General features: G+C 36.0%; 2 protein-coding genes across 2 annotated transcripts; one reads left to right on the forward strand and one right to left on the reverse strand.

Moving 5' to 3' along the window:
• The first annotated feature begins 1,892 nt into the window (after positions 1-1,892).
• On the forward strand, positions 1,893-9,225 carry LOC113052554 (tetraspanin-3-like). The gene is made up of 7 exons (XM_026216965.1): positions 1,893-2,047; positions 4,844-5,035; positions 5,133-5,207; positions 5,299-5,400; positions 5,486-5,638; positions 5,924-6,007; positions 8,075-9,225. The coding sequence occupies exons 1-7, from the start codon at positions 1,985-1,987 to the stop codon at positions 8,165-8,167; spliced, it is 762 nt and encodes a 253-aa protein (XP_026072750.1). The 5' UTR covers positions 1,893-1,984; the 3' UTR covers positions 8,168-9,225.
• Positions 9,226-12,383: 3,158 nt separating this feature from the next.
• On the reverse strand, positions 12,384-20,551 carry LOC113052290 (proline-serine-threonine phosphatase-interacting protein 1-like). The gene is made up of 15 exons (XM_026216719.1): positions 20,345-20,551; positions 19,691-19,791; positions 19,546-19,620; positions 19,277-19,311; positions 19,080-19,186; positions 18,755-18,817; positions 18,074-18,178; positions 17,598-17,643; positions 16,493-16,572; positions 16,047-16,145; positions 15,855-15,951; positions 15,696-15,765; positions 15,569-15,603; positions 15,333-15,436; positions 12,384-13,097 (listed from the first exon to the last, which is right to left on the reverse strand). Exons 1-15 carry the CDS (start codon positions 20,372-20,374, stop codon positions 12,906-12,908), a joined length of 1,239 nt encoding a protein of 412 aa, XP_026072504.1. The 5' UTR covers positions 20,375-20,551; the 3' UTR covers positions 12,384-12,905.
• Between the last annotated feature and the right edge of the window lie 7,396 nt (positions 20,552-27,947).

Below are 27,947 nucleotides of genomic sequence, written 5' to 3' on the forward strand. Positions count from 1 at the left end.
GTCTAATCTAATGCAAATCTAACTCAAAACAAACAAAAAAAGATTATTTAACCTGAACAAATAAAAAATCTCAACAAGTTCATAAAGTTATAATGACAAAATGCTAAATTTACAAGAACTAACATAAATGACAAAATAAAAGTTAAGTTATAAATGTTCTGAAACACTGAAAGACTATGCATAAAATGAATAACACAAGATAAAAGCTAATACGTTGGTCATTAGCATATTCCTATCTCTCCCTGTGAACTGAATATAATTCTTGTACAAACATTGTGTGCAAAGAGTACCTGAATATCAGTTAGGGTTCGGTTAGGTTGCCAAATGTGCTCTAAATATGTCTGATACTTGTACCTTTGCCAAATTTAAGTCTGTGTTTGTCACCGTGAAAATTAGTTGTCCATAATTGTCTCTGACATAAATGAATCAGTGTTCAAACTGAGGGGGAGCTGGGGGGACCCAGACCTCCAATAGGCATTAAGGGACCCGGACCCCCCCCATAACACCCAAAAATATATGTTTGGGGTCCCTTGGTTCTTCAATAAAACTATAATACTTGAAACATGAAATTATTGCAAATGAAAATGACATAAAAAGATTTGATTGCTGTATTAATCTTAGACTAATCAAACATGATTCTGTTGAGATTAGGAATGTAGTGGTACTTTACTGATTAAATATAAGAATTTGATCCAAAAGATAATGCACACTTCTAGAATTAAAATGGCTTTATAAAAGTAAAAATGCCCATTTAGGGTAAAAATTACTGTAAACTTGTTGGAAAAGATTAATTTCTGTCCCTGCTGTAAACTGACTACGCAGAAGAATATCAAAAACCCTTAGGAGTAAGCTGTCCATGGCAGTCCTGCAGCACGACATAGTCTACTCAGCAAAATATCATCTTATCATTGTTATCAATAAAATCCCAGAAAATTGAGAGGTTTAATTTTTTTTCTATACTGCATATGCCTAGGCTAGATATTTAATTTCATTGCTTAGTGATTGCTAACTTCTTTGCTTAGTGATTGCTTGGTACACCTAATTCACAGAGCATCGTAAAATAAGCCTTTATCATAGAATCAGGTTTCCAGTGATAAGAGGATAAGACAAAAAAATATGAACCATATATAAGATTGATTGATTGATTGATTGATTGAAAGGGGAGTTTGTGTGTGTGTGTTGGGGGGGGGGGGGGTATGGTCTATTTAGGGGGACCCAAGAGCTTTGACAAAATTCCAACTCTGAAATTAGTTATGTAAGCTTTTTATCTTGAAAAAAATACAAATGATAACAACCATCTTTGACCTGCCTAGTCTCCATTTAGTCAACACAACACATCACAACACATTTGTCTTTCCTTAGTAATATGATCAGATAACCAAATAAATAGGTATGAATGTCATAAAAACAATTCTATTTTGAACGTGGTTTCTTTGACCTTTGAACTGAGGAGAGGTTATACTGTAGCTAATTGTTTATGTTGTATAAGAAGCCTGGATTAATTATTGTATTCAGTTTTATTCAAGGTTTTTTTTTTTTTTATCAAACGTGATTTAAAAAAATATGAGCAATTTTAATGACTAATACATCACTTTTATCAGCCTATACTACCTCACGTTTTGCATAAGAGGGGAGTAATTGTTGAGGTGGATGTGCAAAATCTGCCCCTATATTTTCCTTAGATTTGCTGTTCATGATTTCATACATTTTTAATTGTTATAAAGGTGGATTTAATTTGACCAAGGGAACATGGGCTGTTGCAGTTTCTTAATGCCAGCAGTAGCAGGAGAGTTACGCATTGGGCTGTCGCCGAGAGAACAGACAGCGCAGCTCGCGATATTGAGGTCAGAGGGACACGTGACTGGCGCTGTCCAGTTGGATGCTCTATTGACTTGCGGAGCCTCACAATCGCACGATATGCATCTGCTATTAACGTGAATTTCTCTCCTTCGATTAAAATATATAGACTGGCCTCGGCGTGATCATGGGACAATGTGGCGTTATTTCTTCGAAGACGGTTTTAGTCTTCCTAAATCTGTTTTTTTGGGTAAGTTGCCTACAGTATGATAGTTTGAATGAATGCAGTGGAGGGCGGGCACTATGGCATAGCTGTACAGGGATGCACAAGCTACTGCGAATGAGCTGTTGTTAACATGCATACTCGACAGGCTTTCAATGAACAGAAATCCTTCATGATTTTGACTAAAAGCATCACTGAATGATTCCAAGCGCAGTATTGCACATTGGTTTTGTCTATTTTGTCCCCATTTGTCACGTCAGAGCACTAGCTACAATATATTTGGTTAAAGGAAAGAATGTCAAATCACACAAATGAAAACTCAGCTTTTAGGCTTAGCATACACGCAATAAAAGATCCATATGCTATAATTAAATCTATTCATTAAATAAGAACTACAATATCGTCTGTAATAGCAAAGAGAATCAAGACTACACCTTCCAGCTTCCTTGTATGGAGATTTTTGTAGAGCAGGAATAATGTAACACTTGTTTTTTTTTCCTGAAATTTTGTTCTGGTTTTTGCTTCATTTATTCTCAAAATTGTAAAGCTATTTTAATTTAATTTTTTTGCCTCAAACAACATTTAGATATTAAAAGTCATCAATTGTGTTAAGTAAATTTATATCTATATTGAGTTTAATAATGAAACTGGAATAATATGAATAATATGATTGTTAGAGCCAAAATACCTAAATAATTGTACATGGAATATGGACCTGTTTTGTTGTGTTTTCTCCCATGTGCGCCCCGTGACCCAGTTTTTTTCCTCTTGTTGATTTGTCATTTGATTCACCTATGTCTTGTAATTACCCCTCGTTGAGCCCTGTATTTTAGGGTTGTCTGCACCATGTTTCCTTGTCCTGTATTGTTCATCTCCTGATGGTCCTACGTGTGTCTCCTGTCTATCTTGTGTAACCCTTGGTTTGTCTATTAAAGACTATTATTCATGAATCTCCTGCTTCTCCATGTTCCTCACTCCTACACAGTACGCAACTGCGACAAACCTAAAACACTATACAGGTGCTGGTCATATAATTAGAATATCATCAAAAAGTTGATTTATTTCACTTATTCCGTTCAAAAAAGTGAAACTTGTAAATTATATTCATTCATTACACGCAGACTGATATATTTAAAATTTTATTTCTTTTAATTTTGATGATTATAACTGACAACTAAGGAAAATCCCAAATTCAGTATCTCAGAAAATGTGAATATTGTGAAATGGTTCAATATTGAAGACACCTGGTGCCACACTCTGATCAGCTAATTAACTCAAAACACCTCCAAAGGCCTTTAAATGGTCTCTCAGTCTAGTTCTGTAGGCTACACAATCATGGGGAAGACTGCTGACAACTCCGAAAGACAACCATTGACACCTTGCAGAAGGAAGGCAAGACACATAAGGTCATTGCAAAAGAGGCTGGCTGTTCACAGAGCTCTGTGTCCAAGCACCTTAATAGACAGGTGAAGGGAAGGAAAAGATGTGGTAGAAAAAAGTGTACAAGCAATAGGGATATATCCGCACCCTGGAGAGGATTGTGAAACAAAACCCATTAAAAAATGTGGGGGAGATTCACAAAGAATGGACTGCAGCTGGAGTCAGTGCTTCAAGAACCACTACGCACAGACGTATGCAAGACATGGGTTTCAGCTACTGCATACCTTGTGTCAATCCACTCTTGAACAACAGACAGCGTCAGAAGCGTCAAGAAGACAAAAAGGACTGGACTGCTGCTGAGTGGTCCAAAGTTATGTTCTCTGATGAAAGTAAATTTTGCATTTCCTTTGGAAATCAGGGTCCCAGAGTCTGGAGGAAGAGAGGAGAGGCACACAATCCACGTGTTTGAGGTCCAGGGTAAAGTTTCCACAGTCAGTGATGTTTGGGGTGCCATGTCATCTGCTGGTGTTGGTCCACTGTGTTTTCTGAGGACCAAAGTCGACAAAGCTGTATACCAGGAAGTTTTAGAGCACTTCATGCTTTCTGCTGCTGATCAAGTTTATGGAGATGCAGATTTCATTTTCCAACAGTACTTGTCACCTGCACACAGTGCAAAAGCTACAAAGTATCTGGTTTAAGGACCATGGTATCCCTGTTCTTAATTGGCCAGCAAACTCGCCTTACCTTAACCCCATAGAAAATCTATGGGGTATTGTGAAGAGAAAGATGCGATATGCCAGACCCAACAATGCAGAAGGGCTGAAGGCCACTATCAGAGCAACCTGGGAAGTGCCACAGACTAATCGACACCATGCCACGCCGCATTGCTGCAGCAATTCAGGCAAAAGGAGCCCCAACTAAGTACTGAGTGCTGTACATGCTCTTACTTTTCATATTCATACTTTTCAGTTGGCCTAGATTTCTAAAAACCCTTTCTTTGTATTGGTCTTAAGTAATATTCTAATTTTCTGAGATACTGAATTTGGGATTTTCCTTAGTTGTCAGTTATAATCATCAAAATTAAAAGAAATAAACATTTGAAATATATCAACCCGTGTGTAATGAATGAATATAATATACAAGTTTCACTTTTTGAATGGAATTAGTGAAATAAATCAACTTTTTGATGATATTCTAATTATATAACTAGCACCTATATATTTTAATATCATAATACACAGTTTAATTGTAACAATTTTAATAAAACACTAAAGATAAACTTGGAAAGAATGTCAATGAAAAACATTTTAAAATCTAACATATTCCACATTTTTGTTTTTTGAAAATTAAAACTGCTTATAAATGATTTGACAGATTGAATAAAATTATAATAATGGAAAAAAAAAAACCGAACTAACAATTTTCCTGTTGCACCTTTCCCAGGCTGCCGCAGGTATACTGTGCTACATTGGGGCCTATGTTTTCATCACGTATGATGACTATGATCATTTTTTTGAGGATATCTACACTTTTATCCCTGCCATGGTAATAATTGCTGTGGGTACGCTTCTTTTTGTCATTGGTTTCATTGGATGCTGTGCCACCATTCGAGAAAGCCGCTGTGGCCTGGTCACGGTAAACTACAGTCTGATACCCTCATTTTCACATACATAGCTCTTACGATTTTTCATGCAGACTCTTTCCTGATTGTTCTCGTCTGATTTTTCTGCAGTTCTCGGCAGTGCTGCTACTGGTATTTGCCACAGAGGTGGTTGTAGTGGTGCTTGGCTATATTTACAGAGCCAAGGTGGGAAATAATTAAAGGATACGTACATGTGCAGATAAGTAGTTTGAAAGTGTTATTGTTAAAATATTGAAACGTCTTTTTTTTCTGAAAGGTCGAGGCTGTGGTCAATCACTCTATTCAAAAAGTATATAATGAATATAAAGGCACCAACACAGATGCTCCAAGCAGGGCCATTGACTATGTCCAGAGACAGGTAAGACCGTTAGTTCCTTGGTCTCTTTCTCCCAACCATTTTTCCATCTCTCTAAACTAATTTTCTTACAATCTTTAACTTTTAGCTTCACTGTTGTGGCATTCATAACTACTCCGATTGGATGAACACTTACTGGTTTATTGAGTCCAAAAATAACAGTGTGCCATTGAGCTGCTGCAAACCCACCATCAGTAATTGCACTGGGACGTTAATGCGACCAGGAGACCTCTACCCAGAGGTAATACCCTCACACACTTTCTACAGACCTTCAGTCCAAACTATTAAATGATAACTAATTAAGTCTAACTGAAGTCAGAGGTCAGAAGTCAGAAAGAGCTTTATTACCTATAGTATGTTTACACATACAAGGAATTTGACTTGGCTACAGGAGCTTCCAGTGCAGAAGAAAGTACGGGCATATAGTGCAAACATATATGATAGTGCAGACATACATAGGAATTACACAGTAGAGGTGGAATATAACACTAATAACATGTAACACAAACTGAACTTCTTGTTGCAGGGCTGTGAAGTTCTTGTAGTAAAGAAACTCAAGGACATTATGCTGTACGTCATACTGGCTGCATTAGCATTCGCTGCCATACAGGTAAAAAGCTTTGCGGTGCAGGTCAACCACAGTCATACACTTAAATTAAGTGGTCGTTTGTCACGTAAGGAGTGGTCTATATAATTTTAACCGGAAGTGAAAAATAATGTAAACACCACGTTTTTTTTTTTTCTTCGAAATCAGCTAATCATAGTAATTACTTGGCTACTAAATAAATAATAAATATTTGGACATGAAAGATTGATCTGAGCTTCAATTATTTTCTAATCTTTCCTGGATATTTGATAAAAGTTTCTGTTGAGACATAAATAGTTCTACTAGTTCTGCTACAGTAGATGGCGCCACTTTGTAGGCGTTTTGTAGGAGACCTTTGCGAGACATGAAAGTAGAAAACATTAACATAAAACTGAAACTTCTCTGGATGTGGGGGAGCTTGACGGTCCAACCACATCCTATCGTAATTATAACTAGGCCAAGCTCCACCCGTTTGTTCTGCAGAGGTCCACCCATTTGACCCATTTCAATCTGCAGTGAGCGTCACTTGTCTGATTACAAGTTCATTCCCAGATATACAACACAAGATGGCGATATTACTCAATGTATTTTAGTGTGTGGCGCTGTATTATTATGATTTTTTTTCTTAAAAAATCACAGGGGAATATAGAGTCATTAAAACATATAAATCTATAAAATAATCAAATCTAAACAAAATTAGTCATATCAAATATCACATCAATTACATCTAATACACCAATTACCTTTTCAACAGTGGAGATGTCTTAGCTTTACAATTATTCTGTATAAAGATTAACAAATCATAAAACATCTTTAAATCAGTAGAAAACATTTACTTTAAACTTTTCTACTGAAGTCATTACATGGATAATATCAATTTATTATTTTAAAGTGAGTTTCTTGACTTACACTTTTTAATATATATATATCTGACCCAGGTTTATAGAAAAAAAGTGACTAATAATCATGAATACATGATTTCTCTAATATACAAGTTGTTTTATCTTTTTATTATTATTATTATTTTATTTTTTTGTAAAGACCACCAACAGTAAGATCCAGAAGAGAACCAATTATACATATTTTCATTTATGAAAATTTTATTTCAAATTCAAGGTGAATTAGGATCCGGGAAATAAAACAAGTGAGTTTTAAATATTAATTTGAAGACACATTTATCTCAAGAATATTAAGAATTGCTGCTGTCTTTGACACTGGTTGTTTCTCTTGTTGTTAGGCCAAGCATAAAAGTCAAAAAAACGAAATGGTTGTGTTATCTTTAAAAAAAAACATATACTTTTTACAGATACAAATAAGATGTAATATTACAATGAATACTATAATTTAGATACTATATTATATTCTCAGAAATTGCTGCTAAATTAAATTAAGTTTATGTGTTTTTTATTTTTATTTTATGACAAGGCAGGTTATTGTAGCACAAGAACCCCAGAGTTTTTAACCACTTAAAAACTTTCTTTTTACATGTTTGTCCTCGTAATCTCGTAGTTATGTATATTTTAAAAACTAGAACCAGCCCTATGCTCATTAGCATGTCTGAAATGATGTCAGATGACCCTTCTCCATCCAATATTCAAGAGGGGGGAAAGGGGGTGCGTCTCAATCAGTTCCCTAGTTCACTGTCTCAATCACAAAATTCTTCCAATACACTGGAATGTTAGCTCTCCAATAAAATACAATGCAGTGCAAAAACCTTGGAGAATCTATGCTCACTATGGTCCTTTATCAGAAATATTCAATATTCATAAATTAAAGCATGAAATGGCATTTATACTCATCATAACTCAACTCAACACACATATAACAGGGGATAGAAGTTTTGAAAATACAAACCGTGATTTCATTGTATTCAAACATAAACACATTGTAAGACAGCAGTGAACATATATCTAACAAATGGGATATGCAACATTTTTTTTTAATTAATGCACTTTGTTGTTGATAAATAATATGGGCATTATTGCCTGCTTGATGTTAATAGTTAATGCAGAATATTTGAAATATGTTCTCATAATTTCTAATGCCAGTATCCAGCATTATTTTGACCATTGTTTCCTTTTCTCCACACAGATGCTTGGGCTGCTGTGTGCGTGTGTAGTCCTCTGCCGCAGAGGTCATGACCCCGCCTATGAACTGCTTGTCAACACGGGTATAGATGCCTGAGTGGTACCGCATGGCATCATGGGAACGGCTGGTCCTCCTAGCCAGTGTACTGTACATATTTCAACTGAATCAGGCTACCACTTTTCTACACTAGTATTAAAACCAGTTTCAATACATTTGTTTGACATAAAATCAAAAATTTGACAGCTGGAATAGCCTCACACCGCTTTAGTTGTGAAGAATATGTTCCTAAAAGAAGTATTGAATTGTTTCTTTATTCTCAGCACTACTGATGTTAGAGTCTGATGAGCAGAAAATCATCATTCATTTGTTTATTATATTGTAAACTTTTTACACCAATTGATTCCATGTGTCATGGTAATGTGATATAATGTGTTATTAAGTGGTTGTTAGGCCAAAGACTGAAGTCACTGGTTGACATAGTTTTCCCTTGTTTACAGTACTTGTTGTAGAAGTAATCCCTTTGAGTTATAATGAAGAAGAAAGATTGTTCTGTTGATTTAAATTATTTTCTGACAACTTTCCTTTATTCTGATTTAGAGCTTATCTTTAGAGAAATATTGTAATGCAAAGGGTTTAAAGTAAATCATTTCTTTTAAATCTAGCAGCAGCATTAAACTTGCAATTAAAAACAAGGATACGGAACATAAAGCCAGTCAGGTATTTGGCAGTAAAACAATCAAAAGCGCAAGTCTAACAAAATATCAAATTTAAACTGAGCATTTGAAAATTCACTAGAATATCTATAATTTCAGTTTATGATAAAAAGGCTTTTTTTCTGGAGACTTTTATTTCTTAAAATGGTTGTGCAATGCCTGGGACCAGCAAAAATATCTAATTAAAAAAATTTACTTAAAATTCATGCATTTACTTTTCAAATGAACAGTTTTTTGAATGCCACTTTAATGGAAGTGTTACTCTGAAAAGGTCACTGACATAAAAGCTCAATAATACTCAACACTGTAGCATGAAAACACTCATGTTTTACACATATTTATACATTATTTAATAGATTCATGCTTTTCATTTCTCCCAGCAGAAGTATAACACTGACTACAGAGTACCTATTGTAATGTATGTTGATCTGGGTCAATAAATCGAAGAAATTTTAATTATCCATTAAGTGATTGTTTTTTTATGTATCATATTGCACATTAAGACTGTATTAGCTCTGTCCATTCAGACATTTAACTCAGAAAATCTAAAAATAAATAAAAAATATTCATACTTTTCATTTTCATTAGTCATAGTTCCTCCAAAAATCACTTGACAAAACAAACACAAGCTCTCTGAAAACACTTTTGAGCATGACGTAAGAAAATAGTTTTTGAACATTCGTTTAAAATGGCTTTGATCAGTGTATTTACTTAAACTCTGCAGGAGGACACTAACAGCAGTGAACAAAATGTCATGGGGTTTTGGAGGGTTTGGCTGTCAATAAATTAACTTTAGCTTCCTGTGCATAATGTGTGGTGTGAAAATGAAGGGCAAAACAAGAACTGTTATATTTTAACCATTAAAATGATGTGTACTTTTTATTGCAATTTATTTTCAGTGTTTCCATTTACTGTTGAGTACATTTGCCAAAACAGTTTATTGATCTTCAAAAGATCTTTGTTTCCGATGCTGAACTATTATATTGTTCTATTGTACTCACAGACAACACATTATTGTTTTCAAATGCTTCACAGTGTGACAGAGTGATGAACATAATATCAAAATAGCTTCTAAAAGTGCTGTAAATCTAGGACATCAATACAAGCTCACTAAATGTATAGTCTGTGTTTCACAGTGCAAAGTGGTGCATCGTCAGGCATTTATCAAGCAGCACCCTAATTTATATAGCATATAGAGATATACAGAAAGCTACATCTTTTACATAAACTGTAGACTCTATGCTAATTCACCTTTTGCTAAAGTGAAATAAAGGGCTATTTTAACATATTTTAGAATATAAAGTTAACAAGTGAGCTATATATGTATAGTAACGTGTGTATATATATACATAATTAGAGTTTAAATACACATTTTCATTTTATTAAGAACATTTGTTTTGTAATAAACAATCAGACACAACTCACTGAAACACACACACACACACACACACACATATATATGCTTTGGTTCTTAATCTGATCTTTTATAACATACAAAATTGAGTTTCTCTGAACAGTCTCTGTTCTCCCAATATTTAGCTGCCAGGTTTTGAGATCCACAGTAAAGTGGACTGGCAGGGCAAACTGGCAACTGGACCAAATTTCCCAGAGACTCCCCATTGACCCAGAACCAGGAGCCTGCCAGGAAGCGCAAACCTGTCCACACGCTGGGGGTTTGCAAGTCTGCAGTCTTGCTATTGGCTTGGAAGAGATGCAAACTGGTTGGTAGAGAGGCCAAGCCAGAGTGTTGAGTCCTGCAGTGTTCTAAAGCCTCCTCCCAGCTCTTGTTCTCCATCACCAGGATCAGTTCAGGCACCCACTTGTAGCAGAAAAAGGGGTACTGTTTTCCGCAATCGTAGTCATACAATTCACCATCTGAAGTCTTACCACAAAATGCAGTATTGGGGCTGTCCGGCTGACCAGTCCTCCATGTCATAGAAATGTTTACGCTTCCATCACTCCAAACCCATCCTCCATTAACAGAGGGCTTGCTCAGTCCAATCCAGCTGTGTGTGCTAGCAGCTATCTGATTCTTTGAATCGTTTTTGAACCTTAGAAGTTCCTCTTGGCTGTCTATGGCGGACAGGTCAGCATAATTCTCTCTGCAAAACATCTGAGCATCTCTCCAAGTCTTGGCATTATTAATAAAAATGTGTTTCCTGTTCAAAGTTAAAGTCAGCTCACAATGAGCTGACAGGAAAAGAGCAATCCATAAAATCTTCATCTCTTCTGTGGGAAGTAAGTCAGTAAATACAGTCATAAGGCAGACTCCCTAAATATATAGCAACCCAAATTTGCCATTTGTTAGTCAGCAGCATATGCAAATATTCATTTGCAGATGTATATATAAACAATAACAACAACAACAACACACCAAATACAAACCTAATGCAAAACACATGGAAAAGTACAGGGACAAATGGAAAATATCTGACTTCAATGTTTTACTCTTTCTCTTCAGAAATTGCTATTAAGACTATAAGAAATAATTAGTATATATTATTCATTGATTTTTCAATTAATATAGTTAATATAAAGACATTCTCTGAAAATTTAAGTTAACTTAAGTACTGAAAATGACTTCTTTATTTTACTAGCTTACAATTAAACTATTATATCTAAAAATAAAAAAAATGAGCAGATAATGTTGCATAATGCTTTGGCTTTAGGGTTGGGTATCTGGATGGAAAACAAATCTCCTAAAACTGGATTAATATTTAAAAGGCACCTAGAATATACAAATCTTTTTTAAATTTGAAAACAAAATAAATAAAACTATCAAAAGTCAGGGCTAACAATTCCATTACATTCATTGCATCATGAATATGTGGTTTAAAAAAGAATCAACAGCTTGTGAAAGGCAATCTGCAAAGAAACAACAATGATTTACATGCCCTTTATTTTGATATGCTAAGTTTAAGGAACAATGTACTTTGTCTTCTTATGTTCAAGCACTTGGTCAGAGCTTTGGTCAGATGGAAAGTATAGAATTTGACGGGTTAAACAATTAGGATAATTACATGTCAGACATTTTACTGTTAAATGTACTGTATGCACGTTTGCATGGCTATTGCACTCGTTTTTCATCATACAATTTTTACATGAATATCTACTCAGCACTAAACTTGCACAAATAAAAATAAATAATACATAATTAAATACAAGATCAAATTGAATGTTTTTATTTATTTTCACATCATTTTGACATAGTATTCATCCATCCATCCATCTATTCTGCAAACCACTTATTCTAATCAAGGCCACAAGCAGAGAATCATGTTGGATGGATGCTCAGTTCATTTTTGCATTAATTTATTACATTTATGGAGTAACATAACATGAGAGAGAGATCAGATGTTTGCATATCTCTGTGCATTTACTTGGTTTAGGGATTTTTTAATTCAATTAATTGTATTGTTAAATCAACTAAATATCAATCAATTTTATTTTATAACAACTTAACCTTGTGTTTGATTATATATTTATTCCACCCCAGTGACAGCTTTGTATTTTTTTTCTTAGAGAGAACAGATGTTTGCATATTTATGTGCATTTATTTGGTGTGCTTTTTAATCAAAACATAATCAGAATTTATACTCAGGGTTACTCATGATTTTATTAAAGTTATGCCTCTGTTTAGTTAAATGTAGCTTTTAATGCATTTACATTTCTGAATGCATTGCTGAGGCATATGGGTTTGACATGTCCTTTTTTGCATGCAGATTACAACATCTACCAGACAAATAAACTATGATAAATTATAGCAATATTACAAAATTAATAATAAATATGTACATAACAGTATACATTTAATAAGAATGTATAAAAAAAAAAGAAGAAAACTTTATCATTCATAGTTCTAATACAAATATAATATCATATTTTTTCATAAATCCTAACTATACACTATGGTAAAAAATGGACTAAACTTTATTAGACAAACAACTGCAGAATATTTTATATTCACTTATAGATTGTTTAAGAATAATTCTAAAGATGCTTGTCGAGAAAGCTAATATCTTTCAATATGATGTACTGCTAGTACACTGATACATCCATCACTCTACATCCATTTGCATGCAGAACTAATTCACAGACTTAGTGTTGATGACTACTGAATTCTATTTGATGGGATTATGTTCAGGATGAGCAGCAGTAAGACGTGTACTGTAGCTCTGTGGTGAGATTTTGGTCAAGTACGTTCCAGGGACCAGCCCGGATATTCCATCCCTCCATGCTTTCCACCAACCATCCTCGCCTTGCTCGGTGACTGTGACAACTTGTCCTTTACTGACAGACAGTTCATCATCTTCCTAGAAAGGACAGAGAGTTGAGTATACAATACATTTCTTACAATCAGACTGTAAATACTATATATGAATATATAAACTTATAAAGATGTAAAGGGCTCATATGACCCCTTTAAACTTTTTAAAGGGGTCATATGAGCCCAGTGTTACAAGCTCTTGTTCCATGAAGATCTGTAAAGTTGCAAAGACTAAAGTCTCAAATCTAAAGAGATATTCTTTATCAAAGTTAAGACTCTGCCACACCCTCCTAAAACGGCACATTCAAACACGCCTCACATGTCTACGTCACTATGTGGAAATATTTGCGTAATGCTGCCCAGATGTTCACTCAAAGAAAGAAGGAGTGGTTTCAGTAACCGCAGTTAGTGTTGAATCAGCCATGTCAGGTAGATGCTGTGCACAGGCATAACTATCGGTAAGCAGGGTAAGCAGTTGCTTACGGGCCCGGACCAATCAGGGGCCCGCCCGCGTTACTGGAAGATTTTGATTGACAGCCGGGTCCCCCTATCACATTTTACTACTTTTAGTTTGATCGCATTTACATTTTTTTGTGAATTGATTTGAATAAATAATGACAACAGCATATTTGACTGAAAATTAAATAAATGTTTGAAACGAACAATGATGAATTTGGTGTAATTTGGTTCTAATTGGAACTGGGGAATCCCTGGGTGAACATGGCATTGCGTGCAAAACAGTAAAAAACTTTGAACTTGAGACAGTTCTGGAGTCGTCAAATTATAAACACAAAAGTGGTTTGCACTGCTTTCATGATTTTTCTGACCATCCCAGTGACAGTGACCTCTGCAGAGCGTTCTTTTTCAAAACTAAAACTGATAAAAAGCTATCTCAGGAGCTCAATGGGACAGAGTCATCTCTCTGGACTTGCCATACTGTCAATTGAGAATGCTCGTGTGCGCAATCTGGACCTTAAGGATATCATCGACAACTTCGCACAGAGGAAAGCCCGGAAAATGCAGCTATAATGTAAGTGAGCATCTTTTTTATGTATTTGGACCTATGCCTATGTGTATATAGCAGTGACAGTAACAGTAACAATGTGTTTTTATGGTGAGCCGACAGCAGTGTTTTTTTTTGTTTTTGTTTTTTTGGTGCGCGTAGCGTCATCATGTGTTGTAGTAGGAGGGCCCGCCTTTATAATCCTGCTTAAGGGTCCGGTGTTGGCTCGTTATGCTACTGATGCTGTGTGTTTCTAGACGAAAGCAAAAATCACTTTATTTGGCTTTCTGAAAGTAAATGAATTTAGGAATCTTTAAGATAACTTACAACAGTACAGCAACACATTTTATGGACAATTGTTTCGTAAACTTAGGAGAGGAGATGATTCAGACTTTGCTACGACAATCTCGTGCTTCTGAATCAGCGACTGGAAGTATGTTTTGTTATTAGTTTAAGTATTTGCTGTTTGCAAATGCGGTGTTTTGCGTGTCGCGCTTTGTGTGTATGTCTGTGAGAGAGAGAGAGAGAGAGAGAGAGAGAGAGAGACGGTCACTCAGTGGAGTCAACTGTCTTCACCATCTGTGGCTTGTGCACTGCAAACACATTCTGTATAAGCTTCACCAACTGTGTCTTTCACACCACTCTGTTCCTCTTTCGGGCTTGAACTGATGGTAAAACTAAGGACATTATTAACTGTCTTTATATTTATTTTGAAAGATGAAGTTTGTGATTATGGGATGGGGTGTTACATTTCCGACGAATGCTTGCGATATTAAGCCAATCACAATGCTCTTGGTCAGCTGGCCAATCAGAGCAGACTGCGCTTGTCGGAAGGAGAAAACGATGCGCTTGAGAGAGGCGGGGCATAGAGGACCTACAATAATGTACAGCATTTGAAAAATTATGTTTTTTGAACATTAAAGCATATCAACATATTCTGTTACACCATATACACAAAATAATGATCTTTAACAAGACTATCAGGCAAATTTTTATGTTAAAAATTACATTTATGATGTTTATATACATTTCTTTGAATTACAATTCATTTAATTTCTACTTTCAATAGTAGTTCCTGACCACTACCTCAATTCCAATTCTGAAACTAAACAGAAACTTTAAAAAGCATGCATGCTAAATTCAATTCTGAATTGTGCACAACCGTGGAGTCTGTTATAATAATCAGTTTTACTAACAGCAATTAAATGACAAATGCAAGTTTGTCTTTACTTCTGGGATAAAAAATAATATCTATAAATAGTTACTGTATTCATTTACCTGAGCTTTAAAATCATATAACACCATGTACTTCTCAGTTACTCCTGCTGTTTGTTGAGCTGATGTGTATGTTCCGGCCGAATTACTGCCTGCGTCTGGATACCCTGTGATGTACAGCAAGGACAGCAATCTTCAGTTCAATACTGTTTATTAAAGTGCTTGTGAGTATATTAGTTTAATGCTCTTTGCATACTGACTTAACTCTAAGTTTAAGACTTCAAAGAAGTGATACTGACCACTGCAAGAAGTCCCTGGAAGAACGGCAGATAATCTGCAGATATAATAGATAGAGTTTCACAATCAAGTTACAAAAAAACATAAATATAAGTTATTATAATTAAGTTTGTAGTTCATGACATTCACCTTTTCGTTTCAACCCCCCTGACTCCTCCATTAGCGTCCAAGTCAGAGTAACTCTGAAACTCAATGGGAGCTTAAGAGACATTGAGGAGTGACTGTCAGTTGATGTAGAATTTCATCATCTTATATCGGCTCTGTAACTGTTGGTGATGGTGAATTTACCTGGAGGACAACTGGCTGTCTTTTTCATTTTAATGAAGCAGTTGTTGTCAGCGATGATGTCACACTGCTCTAAAAGCTTTCTTACTTCTTCATAGCACTACAACACAAAAGAAAACAGTTGTTATGATTGTGAGTTATAAACAGCATTTGGATAGACTTTGTGTATAAAGATGGAGAAACGTTGACATGTACGTCATCATCCTGGACACACTGCATGGATATCAGATTGCAATGATCCCATAATGCACAGCGTAAGATATTAATGCGCTCAGACTCCTGCTGCTGAAACACCTACAAAGCGACAGACAAGTACAAAGTAAAAAAAAAATGTATTTTTCAAGTTACTTCCTTTTAAAATGCAGCCAGTAAATTAAGAACCATTTCCTTTTTTTGGTACTATTTTTGGTAATGACATTTTCTTGACTCATCTACATCTTTGTACCACATCAGTAAATATTCTCCAGCTCTAAGACAGAAAGCTATAACTGTTTATCCCATGCCTGTGAGATTGTCTTCTCTCATTTAGTCATCATTACCCTAAGAAAACATGAAGCTCTGCTTAATTCTTTATACACGCCTCCTTCCGTATACATTACTTTTTCCCGCAGTCTATACATGTTTTTGTACATGTTCTTTACCTCACATGCACTCCTGTATGTCCTGTCCCAGTCCTGGCAAGTCTTCTCTAATTGATCAACATTCAATTTGTACTGCTTTTCTAAACCAGAAAATAAAATAAAACAGAGAGTCAGCTGTCTATTCATGAGCTATGTAAGAAAATAACTTGGCGGAAAAATGTAAATAACATGTAAAAAATAAATAAATAAATAAGAAATAAGACAAATAAGAAAGGTTGGAAAATGTCAAGACGTATGTGACCCTGGACCACAAAACCAGTCTTTAGTGTGATTTGAATAAATTTTTTTTTGGTTTGTTAGGATCAGACTCTAAAATTTGAGGGAGAAAAAAAAATACAAATACTGAGAAAATCACCTTTAAAGTTGTCCAAATTAAGTTCTTAGCAATGCATATTACTAATTAAAAATTAAGTTTTGGTATATTTACAGTAGGAAATTTACAAAATACCTTCATGGAACATGATCATTACTTAATAACTTAATGATTTTTGGCATAAAAGTAAAAACAATACTTTTGACACATGCAATATTTTTGGCTATTGCAACAAATATACCCCAGTAACTAAAGACTGGTTTTGTGGTCCAGGGTAACATATTTTAAGCTCTCATATCTACACAACCATCCGGAAGTTTGGGGTAAGTACTTTTTTTTTTTAAAGAAGAAGAAATTAATACTTTTTAATATGGCAAGGATGCATTAAATTGGCCAAAAGTGACAGTAAAAACATCTTTTTTTTTACTTTATATTCATTAAGGAATTATGAAAAATGTAGCATGTTTTCCACAAATATATGAAGCAGCAAAATAGTATTCACTGATAATAAAATAAATGTTTCTTGAGCACCAAATTTTTTCATCTGATACTGAAGACTGACAGCTGAAGCTTTACTTTTCTAATCACAAAAAATAATTAAAATATACTATAATTTTATATCAAATGTTCACAATATAATTTTTACTGTATTTTTCCAGATTCATACACATACACACAATTGCTGATTAAATGCTTGACTTATTTTGACTTCTTCCAAGAAAGACATTACAATGCATCTGTCCTTTTACTGCCAACAGGATCCTAACAACAGTTAAGTCTGGAGGCACAAACCTGCCAGGCTAGCTGCTTGCCTGCATAATCGGGCCCTGTTCATCACCTGCAACACAGCACAATGATAAATAGCCATATTCAATGTCTGAACCTGACTTACTTGAAGAGCAATGTAACATATATTGTACAAATAATAATAATCATAACATAACTGGTATACATATTGACAAAATTGTCACAAAGTCTCTATTCTAAATGAATGTAAGTGTTACACTGACTGATGGTAGTACAGTTTCTTACAACACTGAGGTGGAATGATGGCCAGTCAGACTGAAACAAGTTTGTCTTTCTTTAATCCTCATTTAGCCCTTACTGTGACTACAAACCTGCCATACGTAATTTTTTCACAACTGTCCAAAGTTCCAGAATTAAAGTGAACACTTTCCTTTAGGAAAATATAGAAACATTTCACTTACTTAAGTATTTAGTGTATAAAAAGTTACATTACATGTTTACTGTTTTTTAGGCTCTCACACCTTTTCTGACTGCCGGTGGGTGGAGGTGTTCACATTTGTCTTCTTCCCCACTGATTGCTCAGCTTCTTCAGCCTCCTTACACCTCTGTTCATATAACCTTTTTGACTGCAGGACAGATAGTGAAGAAAATTGATTCAAAGGCAGTAAAAGTGCAAGACAAAAGTGAAAGGAGAGGAGAGTATAGAACTCGTTATACAGATGTGTCTAAAAACGTATCACACGATCTGTGGTGTTTCTGTGGTTGTACAACACAGGAAGTTCAAGTCTTATTATATCCAGAGATAGCAAACATACCTACAAACCAACCAACCTATTCTTATTTTCTCTCATTGACTGTCACCATCTGCTTCTATTCTCTTTTACTTTCCTGTCTCTCTCTACACATCTCTTGCTGGTAAAAAGAAATGTTTCTAATGCTTCAAACCCAAAGTCTGCATTTGTCTTATTGTGTACTGTCTAATCATGTCCAAATTCATTCTACAAGTAGCCTACAGTCACCACATGGCTCTGTTTCTTCTTTCAGTTTCTACTTCTTTCTCTTCCTCATTTGGCTGATACTGAATTTGGGTGGACCCTGAGAATGATGTGTCATTTACGCCATGAACATCTAATGAAAGGGGGGACATGAGGACTTAGCATTGGTAAATAGATACTAGTTTTAATCAGATTTATTGTACTTACATCGATGGTCTTCTTGTGCAACAGCGTTTTAGGCTTCTGGAGTTTTTCAATAATCTCTTCAAGCTAATTAGGAATAACAGACATTAGCTTTGATCTTCGATCACGTGCATTATTAAATTAATTAATGATTAATCATTGCCATTTATTCTTTACAAAATACAACTAATGATGTTTGAATTAATGCAGGCAATCATTTACGGTACAATGCTTTTGTGCTTACAAACCAAAATGCCAGTTTTCTTCCTCTTTCACACTGACCATGGAAACATCAGCAAAGTGCTAGGCTGTGTGCATAACATCCTGGATCATTTGATTTATTTCCTACCTTTTTTCTCTGTTCCCTCTGGTGCTCTCGAAATGCCTCTATTTTCTGAACTTCCTCCTTTATGCTTTCAGAGAGATGGATGTGCAGGTTTCCAGTCTTCTCAATTTCTGGAAAACAATGCAAATCTGGTTGAGAACGCAGCATTCAAAGCATTTTTCTAGGATGGAGGCGAAAGGGAATCGCATCACTTCACATACCTGCTTTTAACTTGTCAAACGATGCCTTTAATGTTCTGGGTATGGAAGAGAAATAATGTAATGAGTACATGAACACTTCTTTCACACCTATACACTTTGGACACATATACTGCATACTGAAGCTAAGAAAGTTTTAAATAAATATGAGGCAGTTACTAGGAATAGTTGAAGAAGTGTCATTCCCTAAAATCAACATGTCATTTGAATCCAGAGAAGGGCGTGTGTTTTAAAATGGAATTTGTTTGAGTGATATTTATAAACCAATTTACCCAATCTCGGTTTGACCTTCTGCCTTCCGAGCAATTGCCACCAGATCTCGGCCGTACTTCTCCTCTGCTAGTGCTCTGCGAAGGAGAACAGAAGTCACACACTGACATTCACAGAGACACGCCGTTATAAATAACTTCTCCACACCTCATTTTCAACAGTTCTTCTACATCTTTGCACATGTGCCTGCCATCCTGTAACCTCTGCAATATTGCCTCATATCCTGACTGGTCAGTGAAGTCAGTACCCTGAAAAGACACCAAACATGCAACATATGAGATATATTAGACACATATATAGTAGTCATTCGGATAATTCGGGGTATGTATATATTTTCTGAGCACTAAGGACACTATTCTTTGGAGAACCATTAAAAATAAGTATTTGTGTTAAATATGAAAATGGTCTTGAATAGGATTTTAAAGATTGTAGTTTTAAATTTAACTGCTCTCATGTTATTACAAGGATGTTATTACAAGGAAATCTATCATTTAAAACTAAGCTACACTTTATTTTGAATTTTGGACATTCTACTAATATAAGCAACTTTGTACTAACTAACTCTCATTAGAGTACTATTACGTCAGGGATAGGGTAGTAGATAGAATAAGTCAAATGTAAAATGACTATAAGTAAATGCATGTTGGGGGACCAGCAAAACAAAGTGACAAGACAGTACAAGAGTAGACACTTAAGTTTTCTGAATTCGGCTTAGAAAACACATAATACAATGCAAAATTGAAATATAGGAAATTGTATTTCCCGTATGAGAAATCTTAAGACTTATAAACAATAACTTACCCAAAAGGCATCGCAGAACAGTAAAGCCATCTTCTATATTACGTAAAGTTATTACTCAGAAGTAATGAGTGCTGGTGACCCTGAGACAGACTACATTAAAGTTGCTATAAAGGGTAAAGAAAGACAAGCTACACTGTGAAGTGAAGTGTTTGAAATAAGGAAGAAACTGCGTAGTGGTCAACTTTGATCTCTTGACGTCTTCATATGCTCTTTAAAAGAGGAAGAGTAATGCTGCATATGCAAGTGTTAGCCCGCGGTTTCTGCAGAGGTGACGATGAAATTTTCCAGAGAACGCTAAACGAACCAAGATTAAGGGAGAGCAAACTGTTTACAATTTTATTGTTACACTGAACCATTGAGGAAAAGTGATTTCGGTGGGTATTTCACTTGTTTTTTTAGGGCAATAAGGAACATATCAATAAATATCCAGCTAAAAAAAAAATAGAATCACAGAATTTGTAATGGTTTTACTGGTTATAATTGGGATTCTATTGGTTCCGAGAGGGCGTTTTTTTGTCCAGTTCAAAACAACGATTACTTTCACCAGCAGAGGGCGCTGCGAGCTTTACTGATTACTAGTCGCGCTCCGCCACTGTAGACATTTAAGTCACAATTTTGTTAAAATCCTATTTTGATCTGTTTACTATTTGCAGTTGTTACTTTTCATACATTCTAAAAACACAGGGTTAAAAGCAAACCCAATTTGGGTTATTTTTAACCCAAGGCCTGGGTAAATATAGGATAGAACACATTTTGGGTTAATTTTACTCAGCAAACTGGGTTGTTTATTTAGCCCAGCTATATGGGTGGGTTCATTTTCAAACATTCAACATTAAAAGTTGTATCAACGTTGTTTCAGCGTTGAAACAACAACTGACATTATTTAAACAGTCCGTATTTAAACGTTGAAGGTCAGTAATAAGGAAATGGTCCTCACTGCAGACAGAGCACGAGATCAAGGGGGCGTGCCGTGGTTGGATCCAGATTGAACTCCTCCCACCTTATATATACCTAAACCTACCCGTCTCCACCCCCTAATTCCTAAAACCACCCATCTGCACCCCTAAACCTAACAGAGTTCCACCCCTAAGCCTACATCTCCACCCCCAAGATGTGGCTCCGACCACGCCCCCTCATCTTGTGTTCTACAGTGAGGGGCCACTGGTCCTTATTTTTACTTAGCCTAAATGAACTAATTTACAGATTAATTTGAATCCTATAAACTTTTTGTAAAAATACTCCACACAACCACTAGTTTACATGATTTCACAATAAAAAAAATTTAAATCAAAATACACAAATGTATAATCAAGTGAGATTTCAATGTTATTTTGACCAATGAACTTTCCTTTATCACTTTTTTTCTGAAGGATGATTGCTATCGCAAAATTCAGCCAAAAGAGGGAGACATAACCCTCCTAATCTGAAAGAGTGTGCCAAGTGTAGAGTAATTCCGCTGCCTAAGATAAAGGGGCTTTATCACATTTGATCTGGGTCAACAAAGCAAAACCGAGCAAGTGTCTGCTTGAGCAAATATCTCACTTTGGAATCAATATACCGTGTGAAAAGCTAAACAGCCTCTTTGCAAAGAGGAGGTCCTAAAAGCATGTCCTGTGTGTGGGTGAACGTCCAACGTGTGAAATACGTGTGTAATGATGATAATAATGCAAGTTATGCTTTTGATGATTTTTATGAATAGATTCTGTGAACAAATCAACAAATTTAATAATAGATATCTAAAAATAAACAAATAAATTATTACATTTACTAAAATTCTAAAATGTAAAAAATATTTAGGCCTATGTGATTGCCAGGTTTAGTGGATGGAAACTATTGCCTTAGCATTGTGAATCTGTGAATAAATGAACAAATCTATAATACATATGTAGCCTAATAGTAAGCAATTATTTTATTGATTATACTAATTAATGTCTTAAATTAAATTCTGAAGTGCGAAAATGTTGAGGTGATGGCCAGTTTTAGGCAATAGAAAATATAATGAAACAAATTAGAAGTCCATGGAAAGTCCCCATCATGACAGAAAAACAAACAGCTTGGTTGAAGTGCTGACCATTTGACAGATTTGTAGTTTTATTCTCTGCAGCACTGCTAAACTAAACCGGCTGGATGATTTTAGATTTTGCTATGGGGGAGGGTAGATAAGAGTAATACTATCACACATTTATTTAACTAAACTGTCAATGCAACCAGTTCAACATTTCATAATTAACATCCCAAAAAAAATAATAATAATGTTTTGTCAGGTAACCCAAAAATGTGCTTCATGTGATAACATAGAAATGTATTGTTTTATTTTTATCAGTTAAACAAATATATATATAATATAATAAAATAAAAATCTGATTTGAAATAACACGATTTTTAAGATTGGATCAGGTAAAAAAAAAAAAAATATATATATATATATATATATATATATATATATATATATATATATATATATATATATATTTAAGACTGAGCAAGCCAGCTTATTGGTAGCTCGTTATGGCCATGTGCTTGGCAATATCCTCTGTGTTTCTCCTTGTGTGTCAAAGAGATTGTGTGTGCAGGCAGTATGCACTAGTGAATATTTATATAGATATGTATTTATGCATTTATAGAAATTTAAGAAGTATGCATAACTGCTGTTGAGCTATGTGGTGGTGTACATAATTATCGATTGATGTGATGAACAGTGTGGTGGTGGTTTGTGTGTGTGCATGTATTGATTGTTCTGTTATGCTGTATGATGCTGAGTGTGGCATTGTTGACTGCTTGCGGTCGCCACAGCAGACAAGAGGATTGTGGTTAGGCTGCAGACAGACTGACGTAGTGTGTGTGTGTGTGTGTGTGTGTGTGTCTGTTGAATGTACCCTCTCTAGTTATGCGCTCTTTCGATGAGGGGAAGACTAAGTACCTTTCTAGTACCATGGACTTCTTGTGTCTTGTTTCACATGAATGCAGTTATATTGAAAATGAGAGAATGTGATATTGAAAATGGTAATTAAATTAGAAAGACGTGTAGTTAGAGCTTGATGCAAAAATGCATTTGTTATCCTATTTCTCACTTGTCTATCTGTAAAACTGACTTTTTGTCCTGTTATGTTGGTGTAACCTAATATAGTCAGGTTGATTTGTTCATAGTTATTAGAATGTATATTTTTTTGCATAAAAAAATCAGTCTAATGTAAGATTTTTTGGTGGCAGTTATTTTACTTTTTACAGAGTAATAGTAAGATACACAATACAATATATATATATATATGGTATTTCCCGGACTATAAGTCGCACTTTTTTTCATAGTTTGGCTGGTCCTGCAAGAGAAATGAACCAAGAGAAAACATTACCATCTACTGCTGCGAGAGGGCGCTCTATCCTGCTCAGTGCTCCTGTAGTCTACGGGGGCAAGGAACTCGACCAGAAGTTGAAGTCGGGTGGGGGCTGCCATCTTTTAGCAGAACTTCACTTGCGTTAGCATTCCCATTGACTCCCATTCATTTTGGCGTCACTTTGACAGCGAATAACTTTACATCTGGGGCGTTTAAAGACTCTGTTTGTCCATTATTTATTTCTAAAGATACACGACAATGTATAAAGGGCTCCATTACCTTCTATGTTACATTATGGCCCCGTATAAACAGTTTTTGTAAAAAATAGGGTAACTATTGCGTCATAACCACTCGTCTCTCTGTCGCATTACCGTACAGACAGGAGGAGAAGCTCGCAGGCAATTAACTTAATATGGCCGTACTGGCGTTACATTTTAAAATACTATACAAAATAATTAATCAGAATACTTACTCCTGCTCACTCACGCCAAAGAACTCCCCGCTCAAGCTCGCCGTCTCTGCAAGATTAACGATGGCAGTTTGCACGCACAGCTACTAGAAGATTTACATCTGTCAGACAGGTTGCTGACGTCGTCAAGCTTCGTTTGAGTCTGCGCGTCAGAAACGGAAGTGCTAAAAAAACGCTAAAAATGGGCTTCACTTGTCTCAATTGAGTTCCAATGGGGTCGCTGTGTCTATTTCTTTTACAGTCTATGGTAGTCTACCACTGAGCAGCATAGAGCAGCCTCTCGTGGCTGTAGACGGTAATGTTTTCTCTTGGTTGCTTGATTCTAAATAAATGCGACTTATAGTCCAGTGTGACTTATATATGTTTTTTTCCCTCGTCATGACGTATTTTTGGACTAATGCGACTTATACTCAGGTGCGACTTATAGTCTGAAAAATACGGTATATATATTTCAAAGCATTAGTAACTCTCCTGGTTACAATTGTCTTTCCAGTGCTAGTAATAAGGATTTTTCAGTGTTGGTCATTGTAAAGATATACTGAGTCAAAGTCCTTTCAGGCAAGTCGTGCCACTCGGCCGCCATCTTGGCAATGCCTCCGGGCAGCTATTTCAGACTAACAAGACCAGGCTCCTATCTAAATGAATGGGCAGAGAGTCAGAACTGCACTTTCACTGGTCACCGGGACATAAAAACTGCATGTATAGAAACAGCAGTAAAATATGATAAAAATCGCTGAAAAATGTTGATGACTTTGCCTCAAAATAAGGTTTAAAATGACTTTTTCCCCACAGGTTTTACTTTTACTACGCATGCGCAAGGGTTCCTCAACTGTGCGCTACGTCAGTGGGAACCAGACGATAGGCTTAAATGTTTCCCCGCTTGACTGTTAAAAGCAGATGATTGGCTTTCCAGCACGAGGGGCGGGACTTGTGCACACAGCTGCCATCTTTGCCTTTACAGGTTTTCCTTATATAGTTGTATTTAGGGCTGAGGAAGTGGCATATCTCTGACTGAGTCCACCTTCTTCATTTTAATATGGACTTGATATTGAAATAGCCAGAAACAGGAACTCACAATCCTCCCCACTGCTATATGTCTACCCAGCCATTTTTTACATAATATGTTAGATGAGGCTTTATACTAGATAGTAGTGTCCTTACAGATGATAAAGTGTTTTAATGAGATAGTAGTATCTATATCAGGGTGTGTCTATGTCCTTCGCAGGTGTATTTTTATCAGAATCGATCTGGCTTTCCTCCCTCCCAAGACATCAGGGATGACCTTCAGAGTAGGAGGGGTTCACAAATACGTACAGGTTTGGTGCCAGCTCTGAGGTGGAATGAACTGTCACCTGCTACCCCCTGAAATACTAGTACACACACAAATAGCAGCATGCACACACCTTATTCCTTATCCTTTCACAATCATACACATTCTCTTGCAATGTTTATCAGCATCACCTTTGTAGATGCTTTTGGGTTTCCAGCTGGCCTGCAGGTGCACTGTGTGTGTGTGTGTGTGTATTGACGTGCCTGCTTCCCTTGGGCTGTGTTTGCTGGTGTAGTGTATCAGTGGGCCAGCAGCATGGCGCCATCCGTCCTGCTCCAACCACCAGCTCCCAGAATGCATTACACCCCAATCGAACACAGCCATTCGGCATAACTCCACTTTTACCCACTGGACAGCACTGCTGTTAGGGGCTTTTGTCGGGTCTCTCTCTCCCCCTCTTCTCCTGTGCATTTTCTGTTGAAAGGATCATGTTACACAAGCTGTAGAGACCACCTCAGTGAGAGTTTGCGAGGGACTAACACACACACACACACACACGCTCACTTGCCTTTGTGGTTTACGGGGACTCTCCATAGGCGTAATGGTTTTTATACTGCACAAACTGTATTTTCTATCACCCTACACCAACCCTACACTTAAACCTACCCCTTACAGAAAACTACTGGCAATTTAGTTCTAACCATTGTATGTTTTTTAAGCCTTTTGTTATACGGGGACATAATAATAATAATAATAATACCTTACATTTATATAGCGCTTTTCTAGACACTCAAAGCGCTTACATGGTCATGGTCTCCTCATCCACCACCAGTGTGCAGCATCCACCTGGATGATGTGACGGCAGCCATATTGCACCAGAAAGCCCACCACACTGGTGGAGAGGAGACAGAGTGATGAAGCCAATCAGCAGATATGGGGATTGTTAGGAGGCCATGATGGTCAGAGGCCAATGGGCGAATTGAGCCAGGATGCCGAGGTCACTCCTCTACTCTTTTCAAAAGACATCCTGGGATTTTTAATGACCACAGAGAGTCAGGACCTCGGTTTATTGTCCCATCCGAAGGACGGTGCTTGTTGACAGTATAGTGTCCCCATCACTACACTGGGGCGCTAGGACCCACACAGACCACAGGGTGAGCACCCCCTGCTGGCCTCACTAGCACCTATTCCAGCAGCAACTGTAGACCACAAAAGAAGTTGAGTTCATTAAATGAACAAAAACAGATGAAGCCTTCTTCAGAATATCTTCTTTGTTTTGAGTTCTGCAAAAAGAAAAAGTCATACAGGTTTGATATGGAAACTGGTTTGATACAGAATTTTCAATATTTGGTAAATTCTTTTGAAAGAAGTTTCTCATTAAGACCCCATTAATGAAAAATTATAGGCAACTTAATTTGTTTTAATATCTTTGATGCTTGTGATGCATTTAATGCTTGTGTTCCTTTAGATGCATGTGTCATCCTTTGGTTTATTAGGGTCATCACATGAATCAGAGATAACTAGCACATTTTTTTATTTAACACTAACAAGAATAGATAATTACATAAGATAAAACAATAGCTGCAGTTAGCTGTAATTTTATTAAAATGTAATCTTTGTCAATTAAGACTTCAAGTAGACTAAACTTAAAATGTAGCATGGATACTTAGTTAAACAACACTTTTTTTAACAGTGTATCAGCTCTCATTACATTATATAATCAGTTAGGATATTCTCTGGCTCCACCTATGAGGAAACAATTTTTACTTAAAGATGGTAACTAATAAGTCAGATACGTGCTGTTTCTCCTAAATATGGAAAAGACATGTGGGGCTTTCTAATTATCCAGATACAGTATTTCACATAAACTTCAGGCCATACATATTCATATATTCATGCAACTTTGTCTTAATGCATGTACTAAGCCCTGGATGTGGTGAGACTTGTTCACAAGAACTGGAGTGTGTCGTTAAATGATGGAGATAAGGAGTAGTGTGCATTGACCTTTGCTGCCAGTGTGCTTGTGCCCTACTGCAGACAAGGGGCTTGAGATATATTATGTCTCAGTCACACCAGGAAGTGGACCAGAATAGCTCTCAACGTGTGAATGAGACTGATGAGTGTGTTCCTGACTGTCAGTAATACATGTGTGTGTGTGTGTGTAAGTGTGTGTGTGTGTGTGTGTGTGTTTACCTACTTAACCATATTTTGGGGTCAAATTTGGACAAAATTGGCAGAAACCTCCATTTGGTGATGTCCTCATTTGTAAAACTGGTATGAAAATAAAGTAAACAAAGTTTTTCTTAAAATTGTAAAAATGCAGAATGTTTTCTGTGAGGGGAAGGGTTAGGGGTACGGGTGGGTTTTAGAAACTAGGTTTCTTCTTTTTTATCTCTATATAAAAACTATAAAAGTAATGTCCTCATTTAGATATATAAGTTAAATCCGAAAGTAAACTTAACTGTGAACCAATATGATAAATATTGATATTAAATAAAATATTCTATATATTCTATATTAAAAAAATAATAA

Source organism: Carassius auratus, chromosome 32 (assembly GCF_003368295.1).
Source record: "Carassius auratus strain Wakin chromosome 32, ASM336829v1, whole genome shotgun sequence".
In the NCBI taxonomy this organism is placed as follows: domain Eukaryota; kingdom Metazoa; phylum Chordata; class Actinopteri; order Cypriniformes; family Cyprinidae; genus Carassius; species Carassius auratus.

What these genes read in the sequence shown, in the direction of transcription:
- LOC113052290 (XM_026216719.1), bottom strand. Translation starts at nt 20,374, where the DNA reads ATGGCTTTACTGTTCTGCGATGCCTTTTGG. An exon ending in GAAGAACTGTTGAAAATGAG is followed by an intron (nt 19,621 to 19,690) that starts GTGTGGAGAAGT and finishes TCTCCTTCGCAG; the next exon opens with AGCACTAGCAGAGGAGAAGT. An exon ending in TGCACAAGAAGACCATCGAT is followed by an intron (nt 18,179 to 18,754) that starts GTAAGTACAATA and finishes TCTGTCCTGCAG; the next exon opens with TCAAAAAGGTTATATGAACA.
- LOC113052554 (XM_026216965.1), top strand. Translation starts at nt 1,985, where the DNA reads ATGGGACAATGTGGCGTTATTTCTTCGAAGACGGTTTTAGTCTTCCTA. An exon ending in TCCTAAATCTGTTTTTTTGG is followed by an intron (nt 2,048 to 4,843) that starts GTAAGTTGCCTA and finishes CACCTTTCCCAG; the next exon opens with GCTGCCGCAGGTATACTGTG. An exon ending in TTGACTATGTCCAGAGACAG is followed by an intron (nt 5,401 to 5,485) that starts GTAAGACCGTTA and finishes TTTAACTTTTAG; the next exon opens with CTTCACTGTTGTGGCATTCA.